Source organism: Rhinatrema bivittatum, chromosome 1, assembly GCF_901001135.1.
Source record: "Rhinatrema bivittatum chromosome 1, aRhiBiv1.1, whole genome shotgun sequence".
Lineage (NCBI taxonomy): Eukaryota > Metazoa > Chordata > Amphibia > Gymnophiona > Rhinatrematidae > Rhinatrema > Rhinatrema bivittatum.
The window spans coordinates 144445071-144466054 of NC_042615.1; the positions used below are offsets into that span (position 1 = coordinate 144445071).

Genomic DNA, 20984 nt, shown 5'->3' on the forward strand with positions numbered 1-20984 from the left:
TGTGAGGCTAGAAAATTGGGCATCGAAATGGCAGAAGAAATTTAATGTGGACAAGTGCAAGGTGATGCATATAGGGAAAAATAACCCATGCTATAGTTACACAATGTTAGGTTCTCTATTAGGTGCTACTACCTAAGAAAGAGATCTTGGCGTCATAGTGGATAACACATTGAAATCGTCGGTTCAGTGTGCTGCAGCAGTCAAAAAAGCAAACAGAATGTTGGGAATTATTAGAAAGGGAATGGTGAATAAAATGGAAAATGTCATAATGCCTCTGTATCGCTCCATGGTGAGACCGCACCTTGAATACTGTGTACAATTCTGGTGGCCGCATCACAGAAAAGATATAATTGCGATGGAGAAGGTACAGAGAAGGGCGACCAAAATGATAAAGGGAATGGAACAGCTCCCCTATGAGGAAAGACTAAAGAGGTTAGGACTTTTCAGATTGGAGAAGAGATGGCTGAGGGGGGATATGATAGAGGTGTTTAAAATCATGAGAGGTCTAGATTGGGTAGATGTGAATCGGTTTTTTACTCTTTTGGATAATAGAAAGACTAGGGGGCACTCCATGAAGTTAGCATGTGGCACATTTAAAACTAATCGGAGAAAGTTCTTTTTCACTCAGTGCACAATTAAACTCTGGAATTTGTTGCCAGAAGATGTGGTTAGTGCAGTTAGTATAGCTGTGTTTAAAAAAGGATTGGATAATATCTTGGAGGAGAAGTCCATTACCTGCTATTAATTAAGTTGACTTAGAAAATAACCACTGCTATTACAACCACTAAGTAATATTTAATATGAAACTGTTACAGTATTTGACGGCACCTGTTTAGTTAATATAATTTAACACATTTAAGCAACATGAAATTATGTGCCTTATTGTGAACCGTTGTGACGGCAGCTAGCTTAACGACGATATAGAAAAGATTTTAAATAAAATATTACTAGCAACGGTAACATGGAATAGACTTAGTTTTTGGGTACTTGCCAGATTCTTATGGCCTGGATTGGCCACTGTTGGAAACAGGATGCTGGGCTTGATGGACCCTTGGTCTGACCCAGTATGGCATGTTCTTATGTTCCTCTTACAAGGAGAAGGAAATTGATGGACCAGTTGAGAAAATTGTTGAACGGTGCTCGCCCCACGGTATGGGACTACCTCCAAGTCCTCAGCCTCATGACATCGACCCTAGAAGTCGTCCCATGGCCAAGGGCTAACATGCGACCACTACAACGTTCCCTACTGTCACGATAGAACCCAATGTCCCAGGACTACACCGTTCGCCTCCAGTTACCTGCTGATGTATGGATCCAGTTCCTATGGTGTCTACAAGAAGACCACCTGAGCAAGGGAATAAGGCTATCCCCACCAACCTGGGTCTTGCTCACCATAGATGCAAGCCTACAAGAGTGGGGAGCCCACTGCCAGGAACTGACGGCCCAGGGGCAATGGGACAAGGAAAAGTCGAGATGGAACATCAACCGACTGGAAGCCCGGGTAGTCAGACTTGCCTGCCTGAGAACCAGTCACGGACTCCGGGGAGAATTAGTCAGAGTCATGTCAGACAATGCCAGAACAGTGGCCTACATCAACCGCCAGGGACGAACCAGAAGCCAACAGGTGTCCCTGGAAATAGACCCCCTAATGGCGTGGGCGGAAGCAAACCTGGAAAGGATCTCAGCCACCCATATTGCGGGAAAAGACAACATCACTGCGGATTACCTCACCAGAGAAAGTCTAGACCCAGGGGAATGTCAGCCACAGCATTCGAGTTGATAATAAACCGCTGGAGAACTCCAGCCATGGATCTTCGGGCAACCCAGTCCAACGCCCAAGTTTCCAAATTCTTCAGCCGCAGATGAGACCCACAAACCAAGGGGATTGACGCCCTCGTCCAGATCTGGCCACAGGAAGACCTGCTATATACGCCTTTCCTCCATGGCCACTACTGGGTTGGATCATCCACAAAATAGAACACCACAGGGGGCTAGTACTTCTAGTGGCCCCAGATTGGCCAAGAAGGCCATGGTACGCAGACATGCAAAGGCTTCTGGAGGGGAGCCCCCTGAACCTACCTCCACACAGGGATCTGCTCCGCTAAGGACCCATCCTCCACAAAGACCCAACTTGATTCTCTTTTACGGTCTGGCCATTGAGAGGACGCACCTGAAGAAGAGTGGTTACTCGGGGACAGTGATTGACACCTTGCTCCGAGCATGCAAGTTTTACACATCTCTAACCTACATACGAATATGGGGAATATTCAAAGCATGGTGTGAGGACTGCGAGATCCTCCCATGGACAGTCAAAATCCCCATGGTCCTGGAATTTCTACAGGATGGCTTGAAGGGATTGTCCCTCAACTCCGTCAAGGTTCAGGTGGCTGCGCTGGCCTGCTTTAGAGCCAGAGAGGATGGCATCAGCCTATCAACCTCTCCAGATGTTTCCTGTTTCCTGAAAGGGGTCAAAAAAATCCGACCACCCCTAAAGTAGCTGGTACCCCTATAGAATCTCAATCTACTAGACTTCCTCGTGGGTACTTCCTTCAGACCAATAGGCGGTCTATCACTATGGCTCCTAACCGTGAAGACTGCATTCCTAGTGGCAATTTGTTCAGCCTGTTGCATCTCCGAGCTTCAAGCGCTATCCTGTCGGGAACCATTCCTCAGGTTCACACCAGGAACCATACAGCTACGCACTGTCCCCTCCTTCCTACCGAAAGTGGTTTCTCAACTTCATCTAAACCAAACCATCTTGCTACCATCTCCAGACGAACATAAGGACACGGAAGACTCACGCCTTCTTCGCCATCTTAACATCAGCAGACTCCTAGTCCAATACCTGGAAAGATCGGAATCTGTGCGAAAGATGGACCACCTATTCGTCCTTCACAGCGGGAAGAAACGGGGAAGCGGCCTCGCGGGTAACCATAGCCCACTGGATCAAAGAAGTAATCAAGGCGGTCTACGTAGAGGCAGGGAAGCCTCCACCTCTGCAAGTCAAGGCCCACTCAACAAGGGCCCAGGCAGTGGGCTGGGCGGAAACAAGATGCTGTCGCCCGCCAAGATCTGTCGGGCGGCGACGTGGTCCTCCATACACACCTTCTCCAGGTCCTACCCCCTGGATGTCCAGGCCCTGGAGGACACCACCTTTGCAAGGGCAGTACTAAGTGGGCCACAGGCAGCCTCCCGCCCTGTCCTGGAGTAATGTTTGTACATCCCATTGGTCCTGAGCCCATCTGGCTACACGTTAGGAAATGGAGAAATTACTTACCTGTTAATTGCGTTTTCCTTAGTGTAGACAGATGGACTCAGCATCCCGCCCACGGCTGCCCCGGAATCCGGAAAACTCGGGTGACAAACACCGAGAACAAGACAAGCAAGGGTAAGCCAGGTATTACCCCTAGTTCAAGACACCCTAGTTGCCGGGTGTCTGCTTTATTCTGTTGAGTGCACTGACTGTCTCCAATTTGGAAATCAGTTGAACCAGTCCTAGTTAATCAAGTTAACCAAGTTAATCAAGTTATTAGAGCACACATTTATTTATTTATTTAAAAGCGTTTCTATACCATCATTAAGTTAGTTCACCATCACAACGGTTTACATAAAGGCACCAAAGGATATTCAAGGTAAATTGGTATAAATTACAAGTTATACATGTGCCAACATGGAACGGTAACAATTTTAATAATATAGCTATGTGATGAATAAGGCTTAAATGTTGGTTGAAAAACTGGTAAAACATATATATCCACAATTGATTTTTGAGGAGAATACTGAAGAGCTAAGCTTCCTGCACGGGTATATGTAGGCTGACATCAGCTTTGAAATCTGACTCAGTCTCCCATCTGCTCTCAGGAGTACACTATTCCCATTGGTCCTGAGTCCATCTGTCTACACTAAGGAAAACAAAATTATCAGGTAAGTAATTTCTCCATTACTCAACTAATGAAAGCTCCTTTTGAGCTGATGAGTACCTGTGACTTGAAGTACCTGACCTGGAGGAAGGTCATTGTTTTGTTAGCAGTCTCTTCAATGTGCAGGATCAGTGAGCTCCAGGCCTTAGTGACTTATCCACCTTATACTGTTTTATCATGACAGGGTGATCTTGCGTAAGCACCCTAAGTTCCTGTCTAAGATAGTGACAGAATTCCATCTTAACCAGTTCATCATCCTGTTACTGTTTTTCCCTGGCCCCATTTGCACCAAGGTGAATGAGCCCTGCACAGTTTGGACTGCAAGCAAGTCTTAGCCTTCTATCTGGAGTGGATAGAAGCCCATAGACAGTCCACCCAACTTTTTATTTCTTTTGATAGGAATAGATTGGGCATTGCTGTTGCCAAACAGGCACCTTTGAATTGGCTAGCAGATTTGCATCTCCTTTTGTTATGCCTAGGCAGGACTGCTTCTTGGGGGCATGTCAAGGCTTATTTTGTCAGAGCCATGGCAGCTTTGTTGGCTCGCTTGCAAGCAGTTCCCATGAAGGAGATCTGCAAGGCTGCGACATGGAGTTCTCTTCACACATTCACATCTCACTATTTGGGTAGGGATGGGCGATGCGACAGTAGGTTTGTCCAGTCTGTCCTTCGGAATCTGTTTGAGGTGTAGAACTCAACTCTCTCCTGCCTAGGACCTGTTGTTTGGATTCAGGTTGTCTCCCCCCTCTGTTACCAGGAGCACTGTTATGCCTGTTGGCACCTGGTTTGGGTGTCTTTTGGTCCCTTTTTATGTTGGGGTGCAGCTTGTACTTAGGGATTCACCCATGTGTGAGGACTAATATCCTGTTTATCCTCAGAAACCTGCCAGCCACCCCATGAAGTTGGGTTTCTCCTATTTTTGTTTTATATAATTCTATGTTATAAGATTGAAGAAGGACTCCGCATGGACATGTGATATAGTGTGGGAAGTCAAAGTTCTAGAAACTTTGACATAGGTTTTCTGTGTTGGAGCTGCATCTCATGGTCCACCCATGTGTGAGGACTAACATCCTGCTGTCCTCTGAGAACACCCTTTATAGGTAAACAACTCTGCTTTCTCCAACAGTGATCAGTTCATGTCACAGGTACCTACAAGATCCCAAAAGGTAGATAGATTCATGATGCTTACCCAGGTATAAGTAATGGATTTCCTCAAGTCCACCTCTTTTTTTCTTCCAAGAACATGTTCAAACATTTTTAAAGCCAGCTATACTAACATATTTTACCACATCCTCTGGCATTGATATGCCGACCTTAATTATGCGTTGAGTAAAAATATATTTTCTCCTATTTGTTTTAAATGTACTACTTAATAACTTCATTGCATGTCTGCTGGTCTTTGTACTTTTTGAAACAGTGAACAACCAATCCACCAATTTTAAGTTAGTTTTACTGAAATCTTGGACCCTCACCTTTTGAATGAACTTTTGTCACCTGTGCTCTAATACAGAACCACACAGGTGATCACTGGATACCACATGATCACCAATTCCAACATCAAAAATACTTCCCCATTGGTAAGACATGGTCCAGTATTGTACCCTATAGGGTCTGTTACCAGTTGATGGAACAGTTCTCCTTGCAGAAAATCCAGGCTCTCCCTACTTCTAGAAGACACCATAGCCAGGATGTCCCAGTCAACATCTGACAGATTGAATTCTCCTAGCAATAGCACCTCTCATTTCATAGCAGTTTTGTGAATATTATCTTTAAATCTTTTTATTTCTTGTGTCTGTGATGGTCTGTATATTACACCAGTATAAAGAGTTCAATTCCTTCTTTTGAGATTATTCAACAGTGCCATCTCCTTATCTCATAAGCCCTGTAGTTTTATTGTTAGCTATTTTTTTATATATAGTACCACTCATCCTCTCTCCCTTCCTTCCTTCTTACCCACCCTGTCCTTCCTGAATAGTCTGTAGTGTGGTATAACTATATCGCAGGCATAGTTTTTCATGTTTCATGTCTCCAACAGCCACTACACACAAGACAGCCTTTTCCATGACTGCACCAATATCTGGGAGTTTATTTCCAATACAATGAGTATAACTGTACATAGCTTTCCAGATGTTGCCATTTTTCCTATTCTTGTACAAGCATTTAATGTTTTACTTACCTGAGGACTTTCACTTACCTCGGGGCTTTGTTTACCTATCCTCAATGATACTAGTTTAAAGCCTTCCTCAGAGTTGCTAGTCTGTTCTGGAGGATGCAACATTAAATTTAATTTGGGAACAAAAATTGTGTGTTACTAGTGATGTGATAGAGTATTTGAATAATCATGATATTTACTCTAGAAGTAAAGTAGATGTAACAATCCAAAATGAAAAAAAAAGTAACAGGAAAGCTTAATTGCTTGAAACTACAAAATATGAATTACTCTGGCACGCAGGCAGAATGTTTTTGTTATTGCTCTCATCAGGAGAGTAAACTAACATATCCAGGAAAGCTAATGTAATGACTGGTAACCACCATAGGACAAGTTAACAATAGTTCGTACGTTGCTCTTTAGAATGGGAACTCTCATATAGGAGCCTATCAGTGCAAGTGTACTGTTATGTGTTTTGTTTCTATGTAGTAAAATATAATTTATATAGAAATTCTCATGCTGACAACACCACATGTTCTGATGCAGGGTATCCAGATTTTATTTCCTGTTCATCAAGGCTGGTCATGTGGTACATGCAGGCCTGGGGATAGGGGCAAGGAAGTTAACTTCCATTACTATGGCAGTCCCAGTTGGCCAGTGAGCAGCACTGAAGGATGTGCCTTGGATGAGGCATCCCTCAAACATAGGGACAGACAGGATCTCTGGAACCGTCCCCTAGGCAAGCTGCCTGGAGAGAAAGTTTAAAGATGGAGAGTATAAATGGAATAAAGGAAAGGTGGGACTTTGATGCCATCTTAGCTTGTTTTTCACTTTACTTCATGATTACTTTCCAAACATAAGATGTAGGGCAGGAATTCCCAAACCTATTCTCAAGGATCTCCTGCCAGTTGGATTTTCAGTATATCCACAATGAATATTCATGAGATATATTTGCATACAGTTGAGACAGTATATACAAATATCTCTCGTGTAGTCACTGTGGATTTCCTGAAAACCCCACTGGTTGGAGGAGGGGTCTCTGGTTTATAGTAGTTTTAGAATGCATAAATTATTACTTAATCTAGTTAGCTGTGGCCCAGGGATATTTTGATTTCCCCAAGGACTCTCAGAATCAATGTTAACTCAAGGAATTGTGTGATTTCTAGGTCTGCTACTTACTACTAACATCAGTCTATTAACATTGGGTAATCTTTTATTTATTTATTTAAACACTTTTCTATACCGTTACTAAGTTAAATACCGTCGAAACGGTTTACATGTAGGCACATATTTAATGTAGGTAAAAGTGTACTATAGTACATTCTAACAGGTGCCGTCAAAGGTTCGGTTACAATATATCATTAGACATAGTCATTTAGTGAAATAGTTCATGACCAATTGTACCAAGGTACTTACACCGGTAGTTTTATTACACACAGTATTATAGTTATGTTTTATTGTGGTGTAGAGTTCATAGACTAATCTACTGTATAGTCCTAAGGACTGTATGTCTGTGCCTTTCTGTCTTTTCCTGAAATATTTCTCTCTATTCTCCTGTCTCTTTGTAAAATGCTTGTTTATAAAGCCATGTTTTTATGTTTTTCTTGAATGTCTTGAGATCACTTTGTAGCCTGATCTCTGGAGGCATTGTGTTCCAGATTATGGGTCCTGCTAGTGATAGGGCTCTTTCTCTCACTTGTGTCAGTCTTGCTGTTTTAACTGATAGAATGGTTAGGAATGCTTTATTTGCTGAGCGGAGGTTCCTGTGTGGAGTGTGTACCCGTAATGCTGTGTTCAACCAGTCTGATTTCTCATCATAAATTAGTTTGTGAATGATACACATAGGGTTTTGTATTTAATTCTGTGTTCAATTGGTAGCCAATGTAACTCTGCTAGGGTTTCAGTTATATGGTCCCTCCTTCTTTTTCCAGTTAGTATTCTAGCTGCTGTGTTCTGAAGTATTTGCAGTGGTCTTAATGTTGTATTAGGTAGTCCTAACATAAGGGCATTGCAGTAATCTGTGCTGGAGAAGATTAGTGCCTGTAGTATTGTTCGGAAGTCATTTTGAGTTAGCAGTGGTTTAAGTTTTCTGAGTACTATGAGTTTTACATAACCTTCCTTTACTTTTAGTGATATGTGTTGTTTCAGATTTATTTCAGGGTCTATTATTATTCCCAGGTTACATACTTTTCTGCTAGTTCAATTTTCTGGTTGTCTGAGTATTATTGATGTTTGACTGATTTCAGAATTTTTTCGTTCTAAGTGAAGAAATTCTGTTTTATCAATATTAATTACAAGTTCCATTTGTATCAGTAGTTGTTTTATAATGCTTAGGTACATGTTGGCTAGGTTTAATGTTTTCTCTAGAGTGTCCTCTATGGGTAGAATTAGTTGAATGTCGTCGGCATAAATGTAGTGTATAATTCCTAGCCCTGCAAGTAAGTGGCATAATGGCAGCATGTGTATGTTAAAGAGGGTCGCAGATAGGGCTGATCCCTGTGGAACTCCTGTTTTGAGATTAATTTTTTCTGATAATGTGTTGATCTGAACTTGGAAAAACCTGTTTTTTAGATATGATCTGAACCATTTTAATGTTAGGCCATGTAATCCGATTTCTTCCAGTCTGTTTAATAGTATTTTATGGTTTACTGTGTCAAAGGCTGCCGATAGGTCAAGCATTAGTAGAATGTAGTGTTTACCACTATCAAAGCCTCTTAGAATGTTATCTGTTAGAGAGAGGAGCAGAGTCTCAGTGCTGTAGTGTTTTCGAAAACCGTGTTGAGAAGGATACAGTATGTTATTGTTATCCAGGTGTTCAGCTAGTTGTTTCTGTACCGTTTTTTCAATTAGTTTAGCTATTAAAGGAAGATTTGATACTGGTCTGTAGTTGTTTAGGATAAGGGGATCACTGTTTTTTTTTCTTAATTATTGGTTTTATTATTGCTCCTTTCAGTATATCCGGCATTGTTCCTTCTTCTAGGGATATGTTTATGATTTTAGTCAGCGTATGGGTGATTATATTAGCTGATTTTTTCAGTTCAGTTGTAGTTATTGTGTAAAAACATTTGGAAGATAATATACACATACACAGAGAGCTATATATATATATGTGTGTGTGTGTGTGTATATATATATATATATATATATATATATACACACACACATAGTACTAATTATTTTTTTTTTATTTAAACAGACAACCTTGCTATACTGTCCAGGTGCAATAGATTTGCAGACACTAGCTGAATGGAGCTCCTCACCCATTAGTCACCAGTTTGATGTGGTCAGTCCATCACATATATGGATATTTGCTCATGTGACTCAGGGCCAAGATCCATGGGTAATAAGCCTCTCCAGTTTCCTGAAACAAGAAAATCTACCTAAACACTGCCCTACATCTGTGAGCTATGCCTGGATGTTCTCGTACACACGACTTCAATTGTTGTCTCCACAGGTTGACATAAAGTTAGTGCTCATTTTGTTTTATTTTAAATCCTATAAATTAAATACTTTTCTTGCATGCCTTATTATAATTCTGTTTCCCACTAAAAACTGAATTTTATAAGCCTGATATGCGCATCTGGATTTTAAAAGCTGCCTGGATATGCGCATGCATGCCACTGTGTGTTTAAATGAAAAATTTCCAAAAAGAGATGGGGTGTGGGTATGGTCTGGGCAGGGCATAAGCATTCCACAATTTTAGCATGGAATTTGTGTGTAAATACTTATGCATCCTGGCTCGCATAAGGGTCCCCTGCCACATAATTTTACTTCTGCTGTGGATGACTTGTAACTTTTATAAATACAAAAAAAAAATCTAGGCAGATCAGCGGGGTTTTAAAGGTCGGGGCTAACAGGGGATGGGAGGCCATTAAACTAGGGGAGGTTTGGAAGTCCTATCTCTTAACCTGGGCAATCTGGGAATGAACGGTGAAAACTGGCAATGGCGTTGGTGCGTGTGCCTAATAAAATCCCCCCACTTACGCGGTAGAAGCGGCATTTGCGCAAGAGGCGCAAGCCCACATAAAATTGAGCGCACGTACACGCAGTCGGGCTATTTTATTGTATATACGTGCGTATATAACATGCATGTATATATGCATATGTTATAAAATAGCCGCGTTCCTGGGCATGGGCTTATGAACGCATACACATGTGTGCCCGCACACCACTTTGAAAATTAGTCTATACTTTTAGTTTGTTAGGATTGAAACATATGCTGCCACAATGGATTTATATACTTTAATCTTAGATTTTGGGTTTATCAAATGGCATTGGAAATTTTCTAATTTGGGAATGGTTCTTTTATACTGTGAAGGTTTATTAAGACTGTTTTGAGTTGTCACTGTAGTTCTTGCTGCATGTTTTATGTCTTGCATTATGTTAAATTCCAAGAGTATGCACAGTTTAATAATGGTTTTGACAGTGATTAATTGCATTTATGATACGTTATTTGTATGTAATATAAAAGTTGTAATCATTTTCATTGCATGACTTATATTAAAAACTCGTTTTTCTATTTAGCAGCCCCATCAATGCCAAGAAAGTAACTGCAGTCACAGGCAGTGATTCATATATTGGACTTTGGAGAAACTATCTAATTCTTTGCTGCAGTGCAGCAACTTCTGCATCATCTTCCACATCTGCAGGTTCTGTGCGATGTTCCCCTCCTGAGACGCTGGCGTCTACTCCTGACAGTGGATATAGCATTGATTCAAAAGTAGGTGGCGGCAAGAGTTTCTGGCTCTAATGCTTGCAGAATCCTTATTTTGCACTCTATAGTTTATAGTAATTAAGAGTAGTCTGCCTTGAGGCAACAAGCATTTCAGCAATTTAAAAGTAAACAATGCTGACAACTTTGAATCCATTTATCCTAGCATTCAATTAGTAAAATGCAGTGCCTTGTAAAACTTCACACCCTTGGAGGTTTTTCACATTCTGCGGTCTAAAAATAATACAAATCAAAATATATTAAAGTATGAGCTTTTTGTTTATCTGCACAATATATTCTACACTTTCATCATAACAAAACAATTGTAGATGTATTCCAAAAATAATTAATAATTAAAAATTTAAAAAACCCAAAGCCTTGATTACATAAGTCTTCACACCTTTTTGAAGCCCTGTTTGTAGTAATAGCCATAAGTCATTTAGGGTAAGTCTTACCAACTTTTTACAGCAGGATGGTGCAATTTTTTCTCATTATTCTTGGCAAAAGGGGTCAAGCTCATTCATGTTGGTTGGGGATCATCTCTTACCACAGGTTTTCTATTGGATTCAGTTCCAGGCTTTGATTGTACCATTCAAGGACTTTCACTTTCTTCTACCTGAGCCACCTTATTGTTGCTTTTGCTTAGGATCATTTTCCTGCTGAAAGGCGAATCTTCTCCCCATTCCCAAGTCTGCGGCAGACTGGGACAGGTTTTCCTCTAGGATCTGCCTGTACTTTGCACCATTCATCCTTGCCTCAGTCTTCACATTCCTCCCTGTCCGTGTTACTGCTGCAAAGTTTCCCCACAACATAATGCTGCCAAAACTATAGTGGTACACATCAGCCTTGTATTAGCAGGGTAATTGTGCTCTGTTTGTTTTACACCATACACATTGCTTGGTATTGAGACCAAAATGTTCCACACTGCTCTCATCAGACCACAAAACCTTCTTGTACATGTGCACAATGTTCCCTTTGTGTTTCTTCATCAACACTATATGGTAGATAATATGGCTTCTCTTCAGCAGTGGCTTTCTTCTTCTCACTCTCCAATTTATGCTGTGTTTGTGGAATAAACTTGAAATTGAGTCAACATTTTCTCCAGTCTCAGACAGATACCTTTTTAGTTCTTTTAAAGTAATCTTAGACCTTACACTGATCTTACGTAGGACAGCCTAATTGCAGCATGTCTTGGTGATGCCAAACTGTTTCTATTTTACAATGATGGACCTCATAGTGCACCAAGGGACATTCAAAAACATTGAAATTTTCTTATACCTTTCCCTTATTCTGGAGCTTTAAATAATCTTATTCTGGAGTTCTTTCGGCAGCTTCTTGTTCAGTATGTTGTGATCTTTTGCCTCATATTCACTTCATTTAACAAAAGCTTGATTCTTCTTTCAGGAATACCTGAATCCGCTCAGCTACTGTGATTGGACACAGTTGGGCTCTGTTAAACTTATTGGTCTTGTTAAGGCAATTTTTTGAACTGTAGCTAATTTGGGATTGCTGTAACAATGGATGTGAAAACTTCTGCAATCAAGACTTTTTGTTTTTTTTTATTCTTTTTGACTTATAGAATATTTCTGTAATTTTTCTTTCATCATAAAAGTGTAGAGTATGTTATATAGATTAGTGGAACTAGTACTTTAAAATAATACTAATAAAAATGCATTAAACAACTAAATGTGAAAAATTAGAAGGGCATGAAGACTTTGACAAGATTACTATAATTAATGGAGATATTTTCTCCAGTTAAAATTTGGTGCTATAGCCTGTTGACTTTTTTTTTGTTAATAGAAAGCTGGCAGATCTTGGTAATGTCCAAGCAAACAAGCTTGAAATGATCCATAAGCAAGCTATAATAATATAAATGTGGAATGCAAATAATTCTGACTACAGAGTGTAAATGAATATGAAGTTAGTATGCAAAAGAAAAGGGCATTCATGTATATATCTAAGCTAAGCATAGTAATATCCTTCCATATTTACAATCATAGCCCCAAAAGTCTCTTCTTAGAATAGATTTTAGGATTTTTTAAAATGTAGTTAAAACTATATATCATAAGTGAGTCCCGGAGGAAATGTTATATTCGATCTGGTCAGCAGCTTAACCTGAGAGCTCCTCCAGCCAGCCTAAGATTCCCTTAAATATCTCAGGCATCAGCATTGTTTTACCCTAAAAAATCTCAGCACAATCACAATAAGCACTGCCAGATGCCCTTCTGGTGAAAATCTGTGGACTTCTGACATTTCTCCTACAGGAAAGCAGAAACAGAGAAAGAGACAGATTCTGCCAAAATGGTGGAGGGAGAAGGCCCAGACCTGGAGCTCAACCTGATTGAAGCTCAAGAACTATCGACACGGAAGAACAAATGCGCTCTGAATTTAGCAAATGATTTTGCGAGATTAGACAAGACTTGAAAGCACACAAACAAGAAATACTAGAATTGATCAGCAACCTAAAGGAGGATATTTCGGACTTGGGGAGACAAGTGGATGAAAACGAGATGCGCGTTGAAATGCAGGCAGAAGAAATGGTGCACCTTCATAGTGACTGTACATCGCTTAGAGTTGACCTTTCCTCAACGTTGGAAAAACTCAGATATAAAAAATAGAACTCGCCATACCAATCTCTGTATACGTGGGGTTCCAGGAGACCCCCGACTTTCTAAATAAGGAAACTGTTCAGCAAATCTGCCTCACTCCCCCGTCAGACCTTTCAGCCTCTGATATTAAAATAGAATGGGCTCATTGCTCATTAGGTAGAAGAACTGACAATATGCCACAAGATATAGTGACCTGTTTTCATAGCTTCGCTATGAAGGAAAGGATTTACAATACAGCTCGAAAGCAAGAACAATAATGGAAAGGGAACACCATCTCCTTTTTTTTTTCCAGCTTTGTCTCCACTTACTTTGCGTAATTGGCAAGAGATGTATCCAGCTAATTCACAGCTGCGAAAAGACAACATTCGCTGGGGATTACATGACGCCTTGCATGTAGCAAGATGTGATCGTCGCAGCTCCGTGCACCCTTCGCACAAAATCGACCTTTTCAGGAGCTAATTTCCCCTTCTCTTGTCTTGCTGCCGTGGACCAGGTCTTCCCCACGTTGAGGGCTGTATTTTAAGGTATGCCCACGCGTTTGCCAGGGGAATCCGGGGACAAATCTAAGAATGGGAGAATGCGCTCTAAGGCCTCCAAAATGGCGGACGCGGCAGCAGCTCCGGGCCCCACATCCCTAGCGTGAGCAACCATGGTGGAACTTCATTCGGCGGTGGTAACCGCGTTAGAACCTGAATTTAAAAAGATATTTGATAAATTGGATTCTGTGTCGAGTCGGATGGCTGCGTTCAACATGCATCTGGGAGAAGTAGAACACCGGGTGTCTGCCAATCAAGATGAGCTGATGTCTATTACTGCACGGCTTACCGAGGTTCAAGCTGCACTTAAGAAACAGGAAGACCGCCTCGAGGACTGGTGGGGCTACCTGAATCCATATCTGAGGCTAAATTGATCCCCTTTCTGGAAGGCTGGATATCGTCAAAGTTGAGCCTGAATCTCGAGCAGGGGCCCCTAAGGATCAAACGGGCCCACAGAATAGGAGTGCGCCAGATACAAAACGATCACCTGCAAGTGGTTATTGCCATGTTCTTAGACTTTGCCTACAAAGCTGATATTCTTCGGGAAATACGTATAGGGAAGCGGATTGCATATGAGAATAAAAATATATTGATCTTTCAGGACTACTCAGCCAAACTTGCCCTAACCAGGAAGGAGTTTGCCCCCCGCCTGTAACTGCCTATATAAGTTGGGTTTAGGCCCGGCATTGATGTACCCAGCTCATCTGCGAGTGCATTTACTGGAGGGGGTAAGATGGGGGTCAGAATGCATGTCAGTGTGGTAGCCGCCTTCCATGAAGGTGTCGGGGATGTCCCTATCTCAGTACAACCCCTTGTAACATGCTTTCTGAAGGGCTTGCTCCACATCAAGCCACCTTTATGTCCTCCAGCCCCTTCTTGGGACCTTAATCTGGTTCTCGGTCAGCTCATGAAACCACCATTCGAGCCTCTTCACTCCTGTGACCTAAAATATCTCACATGGAAAGTGATATTCCTTTTGGCTCTCACTTCAGCTCGCAGGGTTAGTGAGTTACAGGCCCTAGTTACCTATCCGCCTTACACTAAACTCCTGCAGGACCGGGCGGTACTTCGCATTCACCCTAAGTTTTTACCTAAGGTAGTTTTGGAGTTTCACATTAATCAATCCATCATACTACCTACCTTCTTTCCCAGGCCCCACTCCAATCCAGGGGAACAGGCTCTGCATACTCTTGACTACAAACGGGCTCTAGCTTTTTATCTAGATTGTACAGTTGCCCACAGGACGAGCACTCAGTTATTCATCTTGTTCCACCCCAACAAATTAGGGCAACCTGTGGGTAAGCAGACTCTCTCCTCCTGGTTAGCGGACTGCATATCTTTTTGCTATATCAGCAAGCAGGCATTCCTTTTCAAGACCGTGTTAAAGCACACTCTGTGAGGGCCATGGCGACTTCAGTAGCACACCTACGATCGGTGCCGCTTCCTGACATTTGCAGGGCTGCCACCTGGAGTTCTCTCCATACTTTTACAGCCCACTATTGCTTGGACAAAGCTGGAAGACAAGATTCCATCTTCAGCCAGTCTGTCCTGCATAACCTGTTTCCAACGTAACGTACCAACACCCTTCCACCTGCCCGGTGGGGTTCAGGATGCCCTCTACCAAATTCCACCCCAGTTGTTATGCCTGTTGCACGCCATTGGGTATATTTGGTGCATGTCCAGACATCCTCAGCTCGGTACTCACCCATATGTGAGGACTTCCATCCTGCTTGTCCTGTGAGAAAGGAAGCACTGCAAATGGCGGACCAGATGGAAAAGGAAAAGAATGATGGGAGGGACTGATTGGGGCTGGTTTGGTTATATGAGAGAGATAGTTCATGACCTGAGGCCTGTTGAAACGTTTACAGTTCGGGCGACCTGACCATTGTCCCTCTGCTCTGTAGCCTTTAAAAGTGGTTTGTCGCCTCTTTGCACCGGGAATGCAGGGAAGCCACGGTGGAATGGCTATCCAAGAACTTTGCAGGATAAGCGTTCATGACCCTAAATATCCCACCGGTGAACAGAGTATTACCATTTTCGCTGATATTTTTTCCATTAGTGACTGGATGACTCTGTATTCCAGACTCTCAAGTCTCTGTTTTCAAGGAGATATTTCTCTTTATTTGGTACCAACAATATAGTTTGGGGGAAAGTTGACTTTTTTTTTTCTTTTTTATTATCATTGCAAATGTGCAAAGAGTAATAGGCACATGTATGGCGGTGACCTCCGATGCTAAGGGGTTTTAGGGGGTTTGATGGGGGTTGGGGGTGGAGAGGGTGGGAACGCAGGGATCGATCTGTGAGATTTTGTACAGTTAGATCCCACCAGGTCCCAAGTAAAGGATACAGGTTAAAGTGGGGGTGGGCTCCTTAGCTGGGGAGGAGTCCGCTCTCATGAAGAACTCATATTAAACTTTTTTATCGTTTACATCTATCCATTCTTATGTCTGCAGGAAGGTTAAAATTCATCTCTTGGAATGCATGTGGGATTGGGACTCCTATCAAAAGATATAAAATTCTATCAGAGCTGAAGAAGCTCTCACTGGATGTAGGATTTTTACAGGAAATACACTTGACAGATGTAAAGCATCAAAAACTTAAGCGGGACTGGGTGGGGCAAGTTTTTTATTACTCTGCATCCACTAGATCTGCAGGAGTGGCAATTGTGTTTCAAAAGTCCGTGGTCTTTATGGTTATTCAGCAAAAAAATGATCCTCTGGGTAGATATGTTATCTTAGTAGTAGAAATAGGGGGCTGCCGGTTGACTCTGCAATATATATGCTCCCAACACATACAATTATTCATTTTTTTTCTTCAGTTGCTATACATTTTGGTGGAGACTCAGGAAGGACCCTTACTCATAGGGGGAGATTTCAACCTGGTAGCTGACTCGGAATTGGACTGTTCCAGCCAGTCATCAGTCCCCCATATGAGTAGCAGGAAGGGAATCCCATTTTTATCTGAACTTTACTTTTTGGATTCGTGGCATCTGTTCCACCCAGAGGAGTGGGATTTTACCCATCTGTCCCATGCCCAGTCTATGTGGTCACGGTTGGATTATTTCCTGTGGTCCTGTGATTGTCTTTCCCAAGTAGAAGCCACAGGCATCGGTAACATCAAAATATCAGATCATGCCCCATTTGGTTTATTTTGAAAGGCTGGCTGAGTCGCTCCTCTAGTGTCACTTGGTGTTTTCCCTGTTATTTCGCCACGAACAATGCATTTAAGGAACATTTGATGGGGTGTTGGGCCAGATACACTGCCTCTAATAAGAACACGCTATAAGTTCCCCAGTGCTATTTTGGTATACTGCGAAAGCATTTTGCGGGGGGGAGGGGGAGATCATTTCTTATTCGGCCTGGCGACAGAAGTCTATGGATAAACAGTTGGTTACTCTTGATGCTAAGTTGTGGAAATATAAGTCGGCATGCCTAACCACATACTCTCTAGCTAATAGGGAGGAGCTTTGGGCCACAAAGGCGGCCCTAAATACTTTATTGCATCAAAGGGTGAAAAAAAGCGTTACTTATTATAAATTCAAGATATACCAATAGGCTAATAAGTCGGGGCAAATGCTAGCTCGTCTTATTAAGGGCACACACTCTTCAGCTGGGGTCTCCCACCTTAGGGATTCCCGGGGTCATGTATTTCATAGTAACTCTGACATATCTCGCTTATTCTCTGAGTTTTATGCTAAGCTATATACTGTGGAGTGATGTGATTTGGCTCAATGCCAAGCCTTTTTGGCCAAATTGGATCTTCTGGTATTTGACACGAAACACTTGGAACATCTAAACCGCCCAATAAGTCTTGGAGAAATTATTAATGGCATACGGAGGGTGAAACCCCGTAAAGCACCCGGTCCAGATGGTTACTCAGCTGAATTATACAAGATTTTGCTAGATGATATCCCGAGCTGTCTGGGCATGGTGTTTGCCAATGTGATACAAGATGGGCACTTCCCGATGGGAGAAAACAAAGCCACAATAGTGGTTCTACCGTAACCGGGTAAGGACCCAACTGCAGTAGGTTCATACAGACCCATTTCATTGATCAAAAGCTGTTAGCAAATTTTCTGGCAGATTGCCTGGCGGTGGTCTTACCTAATTATATAGGAATGGGACTGGCCGGATTTGTGCGGGGCCTTTACGCCTCTGCGAATGTTAGAAGATTGTTGTCTGCCATCTCGCTCTGTACTAGCCGGGCCCATCCTTTTCTGGCTGTAAGTTTTGACGCAGAGAAGGCTTTTGACAGGGTGGAATGGCAGTATTTATTCGCAGTTCTGCAACATATGAAATTAGAGGGACCTGTTCCTGGATGAGGTTTGCCTACTATATGCCTCCCCTTTGGTGAATATAATGGTCAATGGCATTCTATCTCAGGAATTTATGATTCACAGATGTACCAGACAAGGCTACCCATTATCCCCCTTATTGTTTGTTAGCTTTGGAGCCATTGCTATTGGCAATCCAGTTTTCTGACAAAATTCGTGGGCTACAGATGGAGTATCTTTTCAAATACGCAGCATTTGCAGATGATTTGCTGGTTTTCCTCCGGGATCCAGTTCACTTGCTACCCCACTTGCTGCAACTGATGCAAGAATATGGAACCATTTCAGGTTTCAAACTGAACCATGACAAGTAGGAAGCGCTAGCTTCTCCTGAGGCACTCAAGCAATCCTGGGGTGACGCCTTCCCTCTCAAGTGGTAGTGGGCTCCTTCCGCTATCTTGGGGTCTTAATCACTTTGGACTTAGATAAGATATATGATCTTAATGTTACGCCCTTAATGGCTCACACTCGAGACAAATTGGGATTGTGGAGGTCTCTTCCCTTATCACTGGGGGGACGTATTAATGCATTCAAAATGATAATATTTCCTAAATGTTGTATGTGTTACAGACCCTCCCAATTTTACTTAAATCCTCAGATCTTAGAGCCTTGGACAAACATTTGCTACCATTTTTGTGGTCTGGGAAGAAAGCGAGGATCTTCCTAGGGTAGACTAAAGCAACCACGGGACAGCGGTGGTTGGGGTCTCATGGATCTAGGGATATATAATTTGGCCTGTTTTCTACATATCATTCACGACTGGCTTTATAATGGGTCCACATATACAAATGTTGATTGCAACCGGTTACTTTTTGATAATTTAGACCTCGCTATGTCTTACAGGCCTCTTCTTCTGAGTTGCCTCCAGGGATCACTAGCCATGTGCTGTTATCCCCCATCCGTAAATCCTGGAGAACTCTTATGATTAGACTTCAGTTATCAGCTACGTGCTCCCCCTTCCTACTTATTCAGGGAAACCTCGCGTTTGGTCCAGATTCCTCTACGAAGAGGTTTAAGGTCTGGCAACATCAGGACTTCACACAGTTACAACACGTTCTAATGGATGAGGTCACTATCTTCCCCTTGAGTGAGTTACAAAGGCAATATGGCTTAGTGCACAGAAACACAGATCCCCCATCTTTTTGGCAGTGGCAAAATGCGATGCATGAGATGATGCATATGGAATCCTTAGCAGCTTGGTCTCAATTTTTGAAAGTGTGGAAACCTTATCTAAATACCTTATCTCACAGAGTTAGAGGTTTGATCCTAAACACCTTATAAAGAGATATATTTGTCTATGTCTTACTTGTCAGGACTGGTGGGAGGGGTGGGTGGGAGGGGATGGGGAATCGTGGTTGCAGTACATCCCTTTGTGCAGATGTAGGACTGGCATATCAGATCTCAACACCAGCCCCAACCAATTGCAAGTGTTGGCATTTCCAGCAGAAGGACGTACTTGGGGGAGTTAAGAGAGAGACAAAAATTGGCATAGTTTATTTATTTATTATGGATTATGTTTGCTGTATTAATACATACAATTTCCTAAAAAGTGGCTCATCAGCTGCAGGTCACTGTTGATGAGCGACATGGATTTTTGTGGAGCTATACAGGACCGCACTAGAATTCTTGTTCGTTTGGTTAGTTGTTTGTGCTAGCATTGTGCAACTATGTAATACACAAATTTGTGTATTAGTTAAATGCCTTTGTTAACTTTTGATGCTTAATAAAAAGAATTTAAACAAAGACAACATTCGCTACAGATGGGTCTTCCCATTTGGATTATGCTTTTCCGTACAGAGAGTGACTTACAAAGTAAAGAACATTGCGGAAACAAATGATGCCTTTATTAAAGCAGGCCTCACGATGATTCCTCCTGCTCAAATTGCGCAGGCCAGGGCTCCAGCAAAGATGGCAGCGCGTTGGGAAAAGCGGCAGGCGCCTCAAGAGAAACCGGGGTGACAAAAACACAGTAATTACCCGGGACATGAAGGATTCTTTTATGCATTGAACTTCTCTGTATTTTCGCTATTTTGCTTACTACTGGCAAATTTAACAGCCATAGTTTTCTCTTTTTGTTGCCAGAAGACGGGGTTTTTTTCCTATTTACCTGAGAAGCTGTTGGTCTTACCTTCTATAAATAGATTAAGAACTATACAATCTAAAAGCAAGACATATATATGTGTGTGTGTGTGATATATATATATATATATGTGTGTGTGTGTGTGTGTGTGTATATGTATGTAGTGAATGCCTCTTTTTTCCACATTGCATATTCATTTGCACTCCACATTCAGAATTATTACTATTCCACCTTTAATTTAATATAGTCCTTAGTAATATGCCATAAGATTAAAATAGATTTTCAAGGAGCAATACAAAATAGCCAAAAGGCCTAGCTAGTTTGCTTAATTTTCTTCCTGTTAGAATGCCGTAGACCCCATTTGATCTCCAACTTTACCTTCCCTTTGCTTTTTCCATGTTTTATTGAATGCTGTTACTCTGTTTGCATTCACCTCCCTTTCTATGGAGAAATATTTCCTAATGGTACTCCTGGGTTTGATAATGACCTCATGTTCTAGAACTTCATTTCCACTTCAAAAGCATTGCCTCATGTGCTTTATTTATATCTTTTGCGGTATTTGAATGTCCCAATCATTTTGCTCCTTTCCTCTAGGAGATATATTTATATCTCTAGGAGATATATTTATATCTATCTCATTGGGCTTTTG

General features: G+C 41.9%; 1 protein-coding gene across 11 annotated transcripts in view; it reads left to right on the forward strand.

The window, feature by feature from the left end:
- The window catches only part of FRYL (FRY like transcription coactivator), a 978233-nt gene that overhangs the window by 631597 nt on the left and 325652 nt on the right, over positions 1-20984 (forward strand). For all 11 annotated transcript variants that reach the window (XM_029588005.1, XM_029588013.1, XM_029587996.1 and 8 more), the window contains 2 exons: positions 9266-9534; positions 10594-10789. In XM_029588005.1, the coding sequence (XP_029443865.1) occupies positions 9266-9534; positions 10594-10789 (465 nt within the window). The remainder of the gene's footprint in view (positions 1-9265; positions 9535-10593; positions 10790-20984) is intronic.